The 17,092-nt window shown below is 35.4% G+C and overlaps 1 protein-coding gene across 1 annotated transcript in view; it reads left to right on the forward strand.

Moving 5' to 3' along the window:
• The window catches only part of RNF169 (ring finger protein 169), an 87,068-nt gene that overhangs the window by 32,878 nt on the left and 37,098 nt on the right, over positions 1-17,092 (forward strand). The window contains exon 2 of the mRNA XM_074216869.1: positions 435-508. Coding sequence (XP_074072970.1) covers positions 435-508 — 74 coding nt within the window. The remainder of the gene's footprint in view (positions 1-434; positions 509-17,092) is intronic.

Here is a 17,092-nt window from a genome sequence, read left to right on the forward strand (position 1 = left end):
GTTTTTTATGTAATACTTCAAGTGTTCTTCTAACATTCTAATGAAACTAGACCTAGTCTAAGAGTTAATGGTTTTTCAAATAATTTAACATGAAATACACTCTTCATTGACACAACTATTGAAATTCTATGTAGAAAATCTTGTATTGTGGTAGTGTTATTTAGAGATCGAAGGTGGGAATCACAACGCCGACCAGCTTATTCTATTTTGTATTATAGTTATCTTTGTATCTTTGACATTCTTACTAGGACTGTAAATTTCATAAGACTTAGGCACTGGTTTTTCATCTTCATAGCTTCTCCAGAACTCATTGAAGTGCTTTATGCATCATAATGTTTTTACATAAGTCCATAATAAATATTTGAATTCATTTGAATATGAAGTCCTACTTGGAAAAGTACATTCAAGTATTTTCCTTTTATTCTTATCTGCAGACTTTATATTCAGAGCACCAATCAAATTAAGTAAACCAGGGGAACTTCGAGAGGAGTATGAGAGCCTAAGAAAGGTATAGTATTCACTTTAACCTTGATTTTCATTTTCTTGGAAGTAACTTGAAATAGTAATGGTAATGAATGCTTGGTAAGAATTTGGATTTATTATTAGCAATAATAGTTGACTGTTTGGGTAAAAATGTATATTTACAAGTACCATTCCCTACTGTCTCTCATCCATATCCATCTTTGCTCTTAATTTCTGGTCTCTATCCTGCTATGTTTTTCCATTTTATTGTGCTTTCTGGAATCACTATTCTGTTGTTAATGACTTTCCTTTAGCTTAGCCTTCTTCCTCTTCTACATCTTTCATTTTCTTGGATTTGAAGGAACTTGACTGTCACCACAAAACACTTTATTTTTAGCTATTCTTTTTCTTGAATTGGAAACATCTTCTCTCCTATTTAGAGACACACTGGAACAGAGGGAAGAAAAGTAGCCATATTTTTTGTTTCTTAGTGACACTTACAAAGGTTCCCTTTGATGTTGTCATTCAGAAATCTCTCCTCCTATGAGGTTCATTTCTTTCATCTCTGTTGTTCCATTCAGACCTCTCCTATAATCATTTACAGGGGTTCCAGATTATTCTCTGGATAATATTCCAAATTTATTTCTTTTTCAAACCATTACTTGGCTCCACAGAATTCTTTTTCTCTTCATATCCTTGATTTTACGGTCATCTGGTCTAACCCCCTAATTTTACAAATGAGGAAGTTGGGTACCAGGGAGCTTAAGTGACTTGACCAAAGTTTCCCAAGTAGAATTAGAAGCAAGATTTGAATCTAGACCTGTTGGCTCCTAAGCCATGATCTTTGCATTGCTTAGAGAAATTCCTATTTCAGTATTGAATTGAAACTTCCTATCCTTGCATTTCTTTGTCTGAGTCACATCTCTCAAACCAGACATTCATCTTCACTGTAATCTACAGTGACTTCACCTGTTTTTTGCTCTCCCAGTCTATTGCCTTTACTGTGGTCTCTGATTTCAGTCTTGACTTTATGGTTAAAAAGTACAACTAATCTTGAATTCCTTGACCCCCTGGTCCTACTCTGGCTCATACCTTACCAAACTGTAGTGACTTAATCTGCATCATTCATTTTCTTCATTTTTGTTTGAGTGCTCTTGATCATGGAGAAAGCCACACAATTAGTGATTGAATCCAACTACAGATTTGTAGTCTAATTTAAAAGCTACATGGCAATCTTTTTTCTTCTATTTTGATTAACTCTTTTTATCTTCCAGTTTCTCTTCTTTCCTTTCTTCAGTCTTCCTGCAACAGCCTTTTCCTCTCTCCTTTTAGCAGATGGCTATTCTGTGGTTCAACTACTTTGACACCCGCTATTTTCTCCTCTTTCATTCTGATCTCTGATGAGTTGGTAGCTACTTTCTGAAATTCAATTACTCTGTTTTAATACCCTTCATCCTGTCCCTTTCTTTTTTCTCATGGAGTTTACATCTTTGGTCTCCTTTATCTCTTCTTTAAATTATCTTTAATTTACTCACCCATTGCTTTTTTTGTCTGAACTATATAGTCACTTCCTCATTTTCTCCATTCAGTCTTTTTCTTTCTCCAATTCCATCTTCCACATAGTTAGCAAATTGGCATTCCTTAAGCACCAGTTTGATCATGTCACACTCCCCTGCCTAAGAAGCCTTAGTGTTATTCTAATCTAGAGTCAACTATGGATTCTTTTTTTTTTTTTTAGGTTTTTGCAAGGCAATGGGGTTAAGTGGCTTGCCCTTGGCCACACAACTAGGTAATTATTTTAAGTGTCTGAAGCCAGATTTGAACTGGTCCTCCTGACTCTAGGGCCAGTGCTCTATCCCACTGTGCCACCTAGTTGCCCTGCAACTATGGATTCTTGTTTGACATTTTCGGGTTTTAATTTCAGGCTGATCACATAAAATCCAAGGCTGTCAATCAAATCCAAGCCTTTTCATCCCTCTCAAACCTCCCTAGGCTCTTTGTTCCTACAGTCTCTCAACTGAGAGCTTTGCCTCATAGGTGATAGAAATTGAAGCTATTAACCAGTAGTTCCCTTTTCTCTCCTCCACATCTTTCCCTACTATCCCATCTCAAGTGAAGAGATAGTTTTCCCCTTTGCCAAGACTGAATTCTTCCACATGCACAAACAAGCCCATCCCTATCTGTCTTTTCTAGTAGATTTCCCTCTCTTATCATTCTATCATTTCTACTTTCCTTTTATCTACAGATCTACAATTCTTTCTCAGAAAACCATCACCCGATGTCACCATCTCTATTTTCCTCCCTTTTGTGGCTAAACTTGAGAAGGCCATATATAAGTTGGTGCCTCCACTTCTTACTTCACCTTCAACTGAAACTGCTCTTTCCAAAGTTACAGTCATAAATCTAATGATATTTTCTCAGTCTTAATCCTTTTTGACCTTTCTGTAGCATTTGATCACCCTCTTTTCCTTGTTATTCTCTTTTTAGATGTTTTTTTGGGCCACTGCTTTCTCCTGTTCTCTTCTTACCTGTCTGAATGCTCCTTCACTAAATATTCATCCAGGTCATAACCACAGAAATTTGATGTCCCCCAGGTCTTTATACTGACTCCTCTTTTCTTCACCTCAGTATTATTTGACTTGTTGATTTCATCAGTTCTCCCATAGATTCAGTTATCATCTCTGAATTGATGGTTTTTAAATCTACTTCTATATTCCTCACCTCCCTTCAGTCTTCTCTTTAATCTACAAGTTACTTTAGACATCTCAAACTAGATGTCTAGTAGACATCTTAGATTCAACATATGTAAAACTGAGCTCATTAAATTTTCCCCATAGTCCTTTCTTTCTGACTTGTCTGTTACTGTTGAGGGCTCTGTTATCCTTCCAGTCACCCAACTTTGTAACCTGGGTATCATCCTTGACTCCTAATCTATTGCCAAGTCTTATTGATTTGACTTTGGTAACATTTCTTGTATATGACCTTTCTCTCCTGACACTGTTACCATTCTAGTACAGGTCCTTCACTTTACTTCCTAGACTACTGCAGTTCCTTGCCTTGAGTCTCTTCCCACATCCACCCACATCCATCCATCTATCTATCTACTCATCTATCAAATTGATCTTTCTAAAGTGTATCTGTAACTATCTTAACTTTAAACTCTAGTGAATCCTGCTTTCAAATACATAATCCTCTAGCTTTAAAGCCCTTCTGTCTGGCCCTCTTACCACTTTTCAGGTCTTACATCTTGCTCCTTTGTTACTTCTCCCCCTCTGCCTTTTACTCTTCAATCCCTGAACCTCCTGGCTATTTCTCATAGAAGACACAAGCAGAAAAGGTCACATATAGGATTCCTGAGTGGAATTTTGAAGAAACCTGTGAATTCTAAGAAGTGGAAGTGAGGGGGGAAAATGTTTTGATTTGATGTTAGGTTTAGATTTGGATTTGAATTCCAACAGTTTTAACTGTTTTACTCTCAGGCAAGTCATTTATCTTCTCTGGGCTTCAGTTCCCTCATGAATTAAAGTAAGAGGTTTGAACTAAATGATCTTTAGGATCATTTCTGGATCTGAGGTATGACCCAATAATTGTTGTCCCCATTTTACACATTAAAAAAGCAGAATCAGAAAAATTAAATAATTTACCTATACTCACTTAATAAGTGGTAGGATTAGATTTTTGGATTCCTAGTTTGATGCCCCTTTCACTATGTTTTTATTGACACTATGTAAAATGTTATTTATTTATAAACCTGTAAAGAATAAATCTCAATCCTTTTCTTCCTGAAGCTTTTTAGTAAGCTGAAATCTATCTATCTTGAACTAGATAATGTCTTAACCAAAATAGGACAGTATTGCTATTATATGAGCAAACAACCTTAATATCTGATATAGTTGTATAGGTAGAGTAGGCAACCACTAATTGTGATGTAGTCTTTGCTTTTCCTAGCACTCGTTTAATTATTTTTTTCAACTTACAAATCTATAGCATATAGAAGACATTGTGTGCATATTAGATGTTGACTTTGACTCTCCAATCCAGTTGGCTAGCTGGGGTTGTTGTACATAAGAGAAAGGTTATCTAGGGAAGAGACTGCTTGTCACAAGAAGAGTTTGACCCTGAAAATAAGGGATATTTCTCTCTGTTGCCTATCTCATTCCACTGTCATCATTCCACTTTGAGATTCTTTCCATTCTGGATCTCATCTATAAAATTAAGGTATTGAACTAGCTGATCTATGGGATCACTTCCAACTCTAAGGTATGATTTGCAGTTATTATCTACATTAAAAAAAACAGACTCAGAGAAATTAAATTATATTCATATGCAGATGATTAGTAAGTGATGGAATTAGGTTTTCCAATTCTTTCTGACATACAGTTCAGAGCCTCATTGCTACAGTGTGTCAGCTTCAAGGTCATTCTCCCTTTTTTCCCAAGGAGTTCAATACCAGTTTCCAAGGTTTCCTCTCATTCCTAATCCCCAGGGTCAAATCTATACTTTAAGAAAATTCTTTAGTGGAAGATGGACTGGAGTGGGGAAAAAACCTTGAGGCAAGACAACCAATCAGACAGGAGACTTGTAATATTCTAGTCTAGAGGTGATGAAGGTAGGACCTAAGGTTGTTTTGGCAACTAATTTTATATGGCGAGTGAGGGAGAATGAGGAATTGAGGATAATGCTGAGGTTATTAATCTGTGAGACTATATGACAGAATAGTTCTTAAAAATCTAGTTGGCTGAGCTATAAGATCTGGGTATCTTCATAAGACAGTAAAACATTGACATGCAAAAAAAATACTTTTGACCTTGTACTGTACATAAAATTACATATCCAAGATGGAAAAAATATATGCTTTAGTAGTTTGAAAGCTTGACTGTTTTAAGCCCCCCTCCCCCATTGAAACCCACGAACACTGAAACCCAATGAACTTTTCATCAATTGTACACTTAATATCCAATGTGATACAAGTATGGTTTCAGGATGAAGAATGAAAGAATAGGTGTCAAAATCTTATGAACGTATTGCCAAATCCTGTTTGTAGCAAGAATATATGGCATACTGAATGTTGTTTAAATAGATGTAAAAAATAGTCAATTAAGTTTCTTTTACCATGACCTAAATAGTTCACATACCCTTGTAATCATCTTCACAGCTTTTCCAGACTTTTCACCTCTCCTTAAATGCCTACTGTTACCTTAACTTCTTATTTTTTAAACAGGGAATCTTGCCTCATACTTTTATGAGATTTTGAGGCCTTCTCTAATGAATTCTCTTATGACCCATAATAGGTATTAGAATGGATAGAGGATGGACTTGGAGCAGGAATACCTGAGATTGAATTTTGCCCCAGACTCTTAACTAGTTCTGTGACCCTAGATAAATCATTAATCTCTTTTTATCTCAGTTTTTGCCTCTAAAATAGAAATTTTAATAACACCCTCCTCACAGGGCTCTTTTGAGGATGAAATGAGGTAATATATGTAAAGCACTGTATTCTCAGGGTCTAGTGTGGTGCCTTACACAGAAAAGGTGTTTTAAGAAATGTTTTTGATTAAATGAATGGTTTCCAGAGTACTTTGCCTCCTATTTACATTACCTATGTAGAAAGTGAATTACCTACTCTGTGGCTGGCAGTATTATTGCTCTGTGGAAATAATTGAACTCTTCCCTCCTAGATAAAAGAACATCCATTTGTAACATCTTTGTAATTTTTTTTTAGGTTTTTTTTTTTTGCAAGGCAAATGGGGTTAAGTGCCTTGCCCAAGACCACACAGCTAGGTAATTATTAAGTATCTGAGACCGTATTTGAACCCAGGTACTCCTGACTCCAAGGCCAGTGCCTTATCCACTACGCCACCTAGCCGCCCCAACATCTTTGTAATTTGAAGAATTAATTCAGTTCTAAAAGTTCTACTCAGCAGTAAGACTGAGCTTTTTGTCATCATCTTTATGAACAAATAGGTAAATAAGCACATTTTTAATAGCATTTTATTAGAGTTGAAAGAAATTTAAGGCAGCTGCTTATTTTATTATTGTCCTTCAGATAAAGTATGAGGTGCAGTGAAAAGTATTTGATTAGTTGGTCTGTGACTCACCAGGTGTATGACCTTGAGCAAGTCAGTTCTTTTAGAAAATGGAGATGACAGCAGGGCACTGCTTTTTCACCAGGCGTATTTTGAAGATGAAATCAGATCATGCTTATGCAGTAGCTAGGAGTCACAGTGAAAAAAGAAAAAGTGAAAAAGAAAGCAGGTCTTGGAGGCAAGAAGACAGGAGTCAAATCTTGCCTCAGATGCTTATTGTTTCATCCTGAGCAAGTCATTTCACTTTTTTCAGCCTCAATTTAATTAAATGTCAAATAGAGAGAATAATAACACCTCCCCAAGGTTATTGTGAGGGGGATCAAATGAGATGTTGTATGTAAATTGCTGTGTAAATCTTAAAGTGCTATATAAATGCTAGAGGTTATTATAATTGATGCAATAAACATTAAGTGGCTGCAATGTACAAAATTAGATGCTGTATATAACAGTAAGCAGGTATTTAAATCTGAGTGATTATTCTGTTGAGATAGAGCCTGGCCCAGTGGATAGAGATCTGAATTAGTGACTAGGAAGACCTAGGTTCAAGATCCACCATTGACATCTTGACTGTGTGTTGTTCCTGGGTAAAGCACTTCTCCTCTCAGTGCTCAGGTTACTCTTTCAGTCTTGTCAGTTGTAGAGAAGGTCACAGTCTGCATTCTCACCAGAAGTTACTTATTCCACTGAATTCATGGATCTAGTACTTAACTATTCATTTTCTTTTAGTATCATTTGATTCATATGTGAGTTGGATTAGATAGCTCCTAAGATGTCTTGAAGCTCTGAGATTCTGTGACTGTGTTAAGAGGATGAGTGGAAAGGAAAAAAAAAGACTGAATTTCTAGATTCCTTTTCTCCACAGGAAACAAAGCTGTTAGAAAGCTACTCTTAAATTAAGCATGTCATATAAATGATTTAGAGTGGTCCTTGAATTTTTAACTAATAAATTTGCAAGCCCAGCTATTTTCTTCCTTCTCTCACTGGTTAGTTTTGGAGTAATCTTTTGTTCTTCATAGTCGAATGAATCACTGAAGTAGTGGGAAGGGATTCTAATCCCTCAGCAAATAAACAGTAATTAGATTTAATAAAAGAATTAAATGAATCTTAGGGTCATAATAGTACCTTTAAAAATCCCTTTGATAAATTAAACCCAAATAGAGGATAGAAGCTTCTTTGAAAGCTCTCTTTACTGAAATGCTCTTGATTTTTTGTTCAGTTTTTTCCTGCCGTCCAATTCAATAAAAATTAAGAACCTTCTCTATATAAGATGCTTTGGCACTTAGCTATTTGCTCAGTCATTTCAGTTGTGTTCAACTCTTCATGACTCCTTTTAGGATTTTCTTGGCAGAGATTTGCAGAGTAGTTTGCCTTGTCCTTCTCCAACCCATTTTGCAGATGGGGAAACTGAGGCATGCCTGGTGAAATATTTTTTCCAGGGTCACACAACTAGCATATCTCTTGAGATAAGATTTAAACTTAGGAAGAAGAGCCTTCCAGTTGACAGGCCTATCCACTGCATGCCCATTTAGTCATATAAAGATCAAAGGTGGAGCAGTTCCTATACTCAAGGAACTTAAAATCTTGGACTGGGGATAGTACTTAAAACTGAAAATGAACATGGAAGCTATTTATTGATGAGGAGAATGAGATACAAAGACCCTTTGAGTGCTTGTCATGGTAGAGAGAGCATTGAACTTGGGTCAAGAAGACTTGGATTAAAATTCTGCCTTTGATGTTTAATTGCCTGCTGACTTCAGGCAAGTTCTTTAGTGTCAGCTTCATTTTTATTATTTATAACATGAGGATGATAATACTTGTATCTTAAATCTTGTTGTTACAAGGGGGGGGAGAAAGGGCAACTGACAAAATATCACAAATTCCTGTCATGCCTATTGCATATCAGTCTCTGGTACATATTAAGGATAATCTTCCATGAAGGTGTGGACTTTTACAAATAGCTTTCTTTCTGGGCCACAGAGATATTGGAAAACTGTAAAAACTGCAAGATCCCACAGTGCTTATTATTTTTTAACAATAAAAAGCATTTGATTTGATCTAACAAAATTGCCTTCAAATTACTCCTTCTAGCAAGATGCCTCCCATACTTGTCAGAATTATACAAGATTTTTTTGAAATATGTAACAAGAAGAGTTAACCTTATTTTGACCCGTATAATTTTATCACTATAGGTAGTGCCATGTGAGAAACTTACTCTGTCAATCCAAATTGTCACCTTTTTTTGCACCTTAGAATCTTAGAGAGTTCCCTAGGACACTTAGAGCTTAAGTGACTTGACCAGGTCACCCAATCAGTTTGGGTCAGATATGAATGGCATTTAAACTCACATCTTCTTGACTCTAAGACCAGTTCTTTATTCATTTAGAATGTGATAAATGCATAGGCAATGTCAAAAACAGATATTTCTATACTACTTTAATGATTTAGAAGCATTTTCCTTTTTTCATTTCTCCCCCTCACTTAATAGTATTTAATTTTTCTCTGTCCTCAATTCAGCAAGCAATCTGTTATAGTTTATACATATGCAGTCATATTAATATTAACCATATTTCCACCTAGATATGTTGTGAAAGAAGAATCAGAACAAGAAAGAAAAGAAAAACAAAAAAATTGAAATAGCATGCTTTGATTTGCAGTCAGGCTCCCTAGTTGTTTTTATGGATGTGAATGAAATTTTTCATCATTTGTCATTTGAAATTGTCTTGGATCATTTTTTTTGGTGCTTAAAGATTTTATTTATTTTGAGTTTTACAACCCCCCCCTCCCAATTTTATCTTCCTTCCCCCAGAGAAGGCAATCTTCCAGTCTTTACATTGTTTCCATGGTATACATCGATCCAGATTGAATGTGATGAGAGAGAAATCATATCTCTAAGGAGGAAACATAAATTACAAGAGATAACAAGATCAGACAATAAGATATCAGGTTTTTTTTTTTCCTAAATTGAAGTTAACAGTCCTTGGTCTTTGTTCAAATTCCACAATTCTTTCTCTGGATACAAAAGCATTCTCCATCGAAGACAGCCCCAAATTGTCTCTGATTGTTGCGAGCAAGTCCATCAAGGTTGATCATCTCCCCCATGTTGCTGTTAGGGTGTACAGTGATTTTTCTAGTTCTGCTCATCTCATTCAGCATCAGTTCATGTAGATCCCTCCAGGCTTCCCTGAATTCCCATCCCTCCTGGTTTCTAATAGAACAGTAGTGTTCCATGACATACATATACCACAGTTTGCTAAGCCATTTCCCCAATTGCAGGACTTTTACTTGATTTCTAATTCTTTGCCACCACAAACAAGGCTGCTATGAATATTTTTGTATAAGTGATGTTTTTACCCTTTTTCATCGTCTCTTCAGGGTATAGACCCAGTAATGGTATTGCTGGATCAAAGGGTATGCACTTTTTTGTTGCCCTTTGGGAGTACTTTCAAATTGCTCTCCGGAAAGGTTGGATGAGTTCACAACTCCACCAACAAAGTAATAGTGTACTAGATTTCCCACAACCCTTCCAGCAATGATCATTATTCTTTCTGGTCATATTGGCCAGTCTGAGAGGTGTGAGGTGGTACCTCAGAGAAGCTGTAATTTGCATTTCTCTAATAAGTAATGATTTAGAGCAATTTTTCATATGACTATGGATTGTTTTGATCTCATCTGTAAATTGCCTTTGAATATCCTTTGACCATTTGTCAATTGGGGAATGGCTTTTTTTTTTAAATTTGACTCAGTTCTCTGTATATTTTAGAACTGAATCCTTTGTCAGAAACATTAGTTGTAAAGATTGTTTCTCAGTTTACTGCATTTCTTTTGATCTTGGTTACAGTGGTTTTGTCTGTGCAAAAGCTAAAAATTTAATATAATCAAAATCATCTAGTTTGTTTTTAGTGATGTTCTCCATCTCTTCCTTAGTCATAAACTGCTTTCCTTTTGGATCATTTTTTGCTGAGAAGAGCTAAGAGCTAAGTCTATCATAGTTGATCATCACACATTGTGACTGTTAATGTGTACAGTGTTCTCCCACTCAATACTAGTTCATGTAAATCTGAAAGGTTTTTCTGATATCTGCCTGCTTATAATTCCTACAGCATAATAGTATTCCATTTCATTAATATTCAAAATTTATTAAAAGCATTTTTCTAACAATAATTTTTTTTAAAAAATTTGTTTTTCCAACTATATGTGACAATAATATTTGACATTTTTTGCAAGGTTTTGAGTTTAACATTTTCCTCTCTCTCCATCCTTTCCCTCACCTTCCCCCGACAGAAAACAATCTCTAAACTGTACATGTATAACCATGCTAAATATATAACAGTAATTCTAATGTCTTTCTGACTTTACAAGTAATAAAATGAAACATTAAATGACTCCCAAGATCAGAAATCTATTAAGTATCCAAGCCAAATTTGAACACAAGTTTCCTGAATCTAAATCCAGCCTAGGCAGCTAGGTAGTACAGTGATTAGAACCCTGGCATAGGGGTTCCTTCAGGAAGAAAGAACATTTGACACTTACTAGCTCTGTGACCTTGGGCAAGAATGCTTCCCATCCAGGGCCATTTCCAGTCATCCTGATTTATATCCAACCACTGGACCCAGATGGCTCAGAAGGAGAAAGTGAAACTGGTGACTTAGTTCAGCACCCCCTACTCTAATCCAATTTATGTGCTTGTCATGGCATCACCTTCTTGATGTCATGGTCTTCTTCAAGAGCATAGGATTAACATCATCAGGAGGTAGTAGCATGTTTCATCATTTATTTTTTGAAATCTCTGAATACAGTCCCTAATTTTATTGTTCTAATTCGGTTTACTTCATTTTCCATGTGTTCATAAGAAGTCTAAACCATTTTCTCTGAACCTATTCCCTTTGTTATTTCTTATAGCATTGTGGTGCTATATCACCATCACATTTATGTATTATATTTGTTTACCATTCCTCATATTCCTATTCTTTGCATTCTGATAAAGAGGTATAAATTTTTTTGTACATTGTTAGAATTTGTTTTGCTTAAAACTGATTTTCCCCGATCCCCTTTCTCTCCTATTTCCCTGTCTTGTGACATATATTTCTCTGTTCAGCTGTTTTTAAGTATGTGTGTATGTATTTGCATATGTATAACATATAATGTTAATATGTATAACATATGTATAACATGCCAATGTTAATATGTATAGCATATATAATGTTAAGCATTTTTACTTCCTTTGACCTATTTGAATGAGAATGAGGTTCAAGTTATTAAACTGTTCCCCCTCACCCTTTCCTCATTTACATGTTTTAACTTGTGTATACCAATTATGTTGAGATTTTTTTCAGTTAAATTGATAAACATTTATTAAATACCTGTAGTGTGCCAGGCCCTGTGCTCATTATTAGTGATATAAAAAGAGGCCTCAAGAAGCTTATCATCTAATTTATGAACAAGTTATGTTCAGGATAAATACATAATAGAGGGAAAACACTAGAAATAAGAGAGGGGTTGGAAAGAAAAGCTTAAAAATGAAGAGAGATTAGAAAGAAAGGTTTTCTGTAGAAGATGCAATTTTAGTTATAACTTAAGGAAGCCAGTAGATGGAGATAGGTAAGGGAAACATTCCAGCTGTGGGTACAGTCAGAGAAAATATCCTGAACAGAGAGTTGAAGTGTATTTTGGGGGGGGGGGGCAGCAAGAAGACTGTCCAACTGGAGTACATGACGGGGAGTAGATGTTAGAAGACTGGAAAGGGAAGAGAGGGTTAGCTTCTAAAGGTCTTTATACTCAGTTTTGCTGGGTAATTCTTATTTATTGATTTTAAGTCTATATATTCCTTGCAGTCTGGAATATTGTATTCTAAATTCACTACTGTCTTATAATGATGGCTGTTAAGTCATTTGTTATCCTGATTGTAGGTCCTGGATTCTTGATTTTTTTTTTTTATTTTTAGCTACTTTCAGTATATTTGACCTGGGAGCTCTGGATTTTGAAAATATATATATATATATATATATATATATATATATATATATATATATATATATATATATTATATCTTTATGTTCCCAGTAGTTTTCATTTTGAGACTTCTTTCAGAAGCTGACTAGTAGATTTTTTCTATTTATATTTGACCCTCTGGTTCTAAGAAATCTGGGTAGTTTAAAGATTTCTTGAAATATGATGTCTAGGCACAATTTTTGGTCATGGCATTCAGATAATCCAATGATTATTAAATTTTTTTCCCCCTCAGACGGTTTTCTGTTTTGTTTTTTTTTTTTTTTGGTAAGTGAGATACCTTTTTCCCCTTCAGTATTTTGACTTTATTTTAATATTTTCTTTTTGTGTCATGGAATCATTGGCATCTATGTAAATAATTCTAATTTTCTAATGTGTTGCTTGGGCAAAGTTTTATATTTCTTGTGCCAAGTTTTTAATTCCCTTTGCTTTCTGGTAATTCCCAATTCAAATGGTTAATTCCCAGTTCTTTCTTCTATAACTCTCATTATTTTCCATTTTTTCCTCTAGCACTGTCATTTATGAAAACATTTAAAAATCATGCTTCTTCCCTTCTTTGTATGCTTATTCTTTCAACCTACTTTCTAATTAAAAAGTTGATATTAGGGATGGTTCTGGGCACTTCTGGAGGGAAAGTGTAGAGTGACCTTATTGCTATTTTTTAGGGTATTGAGTGTAGCATTTTTCCAGGATTTCAGGGTTAGACTAGGAGCTATTAGACTTTTAGCACTCCTATATTGATCTGATCCAAGATTTATTTGATAAAGTTCGATTATTGCCCTCCTGTTCTGAGCTCCTGACCTGGATTTGGATGTAAGCAATAGTGTACTTTTGTATTCAGTTCCCATTTACGCCATTTTGGAATCTCTTCGGGTTTACAGTAACAGGACTGCAGGCCTTCCTTTGAGTTGGAGGCTGTGATTGAGACCCTTCCCTGTTCCTGTGATCTGAGCCTTACAGTTGCTGCTGAAGTTGCTGCTCTATTGGTACACAGCCTAGGACCTTTGATTGTTTCTTACTTTGGAATGCTACTCCTAGGTATAAGTATCCTTTTCATAACTTCCTCAAACTGTGACCTAGGAATGATCTAGCTTTAAAAAGCCAAGGTCTCCTACTGCATCCAGAGCCATTCCCAGTTATTCTTATCCTTCTCTGGCCACTGGACCGAGATGATTCCAAAGGAAAAAGTGAAACTACTGAATTTGTATAGCACCCCCTCACTTAAATCCAATTCACTTGCACAATATGAAATCACCTCCCTGATTTCTTTGTCTTCTTTGAGGATGAAGGACTGGAATTTCATCATCATGTTGTATAGTGGAAAGTGCATGTATTGATTTACTTACTGCTAGCTTACTTACTGCTACTACTTCTACTATCTCAAATAGAAAGGTTAGATTCTTTTTGTTTGTTTTTTGGCAAGGTAGTGGGGTTAAGTGACTTGCCCAAGATCACACAACTTGGTAATTATTATGTGTCTGAGGCTGGATTTGAATCCAGGTCCTCTTGACCCAAGGACCAGTACTGTAGCTGCCCCTTAATTCTCTTCAGATCCATCTTGTACAACTTTTCAAACATTACCTTTTTTCCCTTCATTTATAGGTCATAGGATTTATAGCTAAATGAATTCAACCTTGTGGCACTTCTCCCATTCCCTATGTTTTTGAGGGATTATAAACAGCAGTTAAATAATAGGATCTTGGCATGTGGTTTATCTTGTCCTGGAACTTGAATGCATTGATGACAGAGGTAATCAATGGCAGGACTGGAATAAAATGAATTCTATGACTTTAAATCCAAGACTCTCTATTATACTGTAGGTCGATAGGTTTATTTTTGTACTTTTGCTCTTCTCTCCTCTGGTATATTTAATTCATAAGGAAATTCCCACCCCTGGTAGGTGCTCATTCTTCTGAGGATTAGGAGTAGTCCAGAGACTTACTTTATAGGAGTAGTGCCCAGGCATTATCTTAAAGAACATGAAGAAAAGAAACTACAGATAAATAAGTTTTCATCATTTTGTTACAAGCATTTTTTTGGTGAATGTTCTATCAGTTGTTTTGTACAAGAATTTAAAAATATGCTCTTCATATTTTTTTTCTACTTCTAAACTTCTTATATATGGATTTAAAAAAAAATCAAATTGGGATGCTTCTGAAAAAAACAAAGAATCTAAGGTTTAAAGTCTAATTTAATCAAAGGCATGGTTATTTTTGTTTTCCTACAAAACTTCATATGACCTTCCTCTTGCACTCCTATCCCTTTGCAATCTGGTAAGATTTATGAGAGAAAAGACAAGGTTCTTTGGTTAAGTTCTTGAGAAGCCACAACAAAATGAGATTGGAGCATATTTCAAAAAAGTGAATATTCAAATACTGAAAGGTACCTGGAATTCAAGTTAGAGGAATGATGACTTTTTTTTTTGAATGATGACTTTTTCCTGCAGTCAATTTCAGTTGTATTTGGTTCAAATAAAAATGACAAATCTATGCTTTTGTGTTTTTCCTAAATGTAGAAATTAACCCTTTATATAAGTTACAAAACTAATTAAAAGTACAATTCAACACAACATTAAGCAACTCAGTGTGTGAGCTAATAAGGAACCTTTACTTACTTGCCTATGTGACTGTAATCACTTGATGTCTCAGTTCTCTCATTTATTTTTATAGAGTTTAGCTAGATATCTTTTTGTTCTTTTATATCCCTAAATAATATGAAGAATGCAATTACTCATTGCAGCCTGAAAAACAGTACCAGCTTCAATTTGAGAAATTTTGATTCAGTTCTACAAATATTTATTATGTATCTACTATGTGCAAGTCACTAATTATTATTTAAAAGATATTTTCATTTCTTTGGAGCTACACTTGTTCATAGTTGTACAGTGTTTTGTTTGCTGTCATTTCCATTTGCATTGTTGGAAGCTTAATTTTTACTTCCAAGGAAACTGACCTCTGCTATGTACCTGACAATAGAAGAGGAAGTTGAAATGATCTCCTTACTTATCTTGCATAAGAACTCTTGTTATTGATGAATTCAGATTGTGTGGCTCATGAACAATCTACTGAAAGAACTGATAGGTGTGATAGATGAACTATCTTCAGCGATATTTGAGAGGTTCATTTGAAAAAATGAAAGAGGGACCATAGAACCAGAGGAGTATAAATGTTCCAGTTTTCAACGTGGGAAAAGGAATGGAATTTGCGTAATATAGACCACTGAACTTAGCCTTGATCCTTGGAAATATTGTTGAACAAATCATTAAAAATGTTTTGTGAACAGCTAGAGAAATAGTGATTACAAAGAGCTAGCATAGCTTTATCAAGATCTAATCATAGGGGCGGCTAGGTCGCACAGTGAATAGAGCACTGGCCTTGGAGTCAGGAGTACCTGGGTTCAAATCCGACCTCAGACAATAATTACCTAGCTGTTAGGCCTTGGGCAAGCCATTTAACCCCATTGCCTTGAAAAATCTAAAAAAAAAAAAAGAACTAATCATGCCAGACTAACCTTTTATTAATAATGCTAGATAATGCATTTATATTTTACAAATATTTAAATTTTACAAAGCTGTATATATTATCTCATTTGATTCTCATAAGATGATAGCATCTTGTGAAGTAGGTGCTTTTATTTTTGCCTTTTATAGATGAGGAAACTTAAGGCTGAAAGAGGTTAAGTGACATGCCCTGGGATATATGTCTAAGTAAGACTCTGAGGAGGGATTTAAACTCAGGTCTTTCTGACTCCCAAGTCCAATGCTCTGAGTTTCTCTTGCATACTTTAGAAACATCTTTGTCTTAAAATCTCACTCTATCCCCTAAACTACTTGTCACACTGGAGGTATCCTCTGTCCCTTCAGTTTCTTCTTTTGACTACCTCAACACTCAATTTTAAGGCTACCTAGGCCAACCATGTCTTCATTTTTCTCCAGGCTGCAGTTAGAACTCTCTGGCTTTCTCTGCTGTGCCCCCATTCTGGGTATCTTCATAACCTTCCTCCTCAGTTCTCTGTTATGTTGCTTCCTTTTGGGGTGTGGAGTGTTTTCATTCCCCCCATTAAAATATAAGTTCCTTGAGGGTAGGGACTATCTTTCTGTTTATATTTATAGCAAGTGGTAAATGCTTAATGCTACTTGACTCAACTAGATGATAATACAGTTATATACATTTGGACTTGGTTGAAAGACTAGATTAATTAGTCATTAATGGTGCAGGGTTGACTTGATGGTTTTCCAGAGGTGCCTTAGGGAGCTGTGCTTGACCATGTATGGTCTAATATTCTTATTAATAATGTTTTTGAAGGTAAATATGGTATGGTCATCAAATTTGCAGATGCCACATTTGGGAGGAGATGATTAACATTAGCATTTTTATTGGTTGTCCCCTATGATCAGAACTCTCCTTCCCTAACCTTTATCCTCTGTCTCAGCTTAAGCCTCCCTTTCTGCAAGAGACTGTCCTAGGTCTCTTAATCTGAATGTCTTTCTTCTCAGATCATTTTCAGTTTATTTTGTAGATATCTTGTTTTTTCCCTTG

Source organism: Macrotis lagotis, chromosome 1 (assembly GCF_037893015.1).
Source record: "Macrotis lagotis isolate mMagLag1 chromosome 1, bilby.v1.9.chrom.fasta, whole genome shotgun sequence".
NCBI classification, from domain to species: Eukaryota; Metazoa; Chordata; class Mammalia; order Peramelemorphia; family Peramelidae; genus Macrotis; species Macrotis lagotis.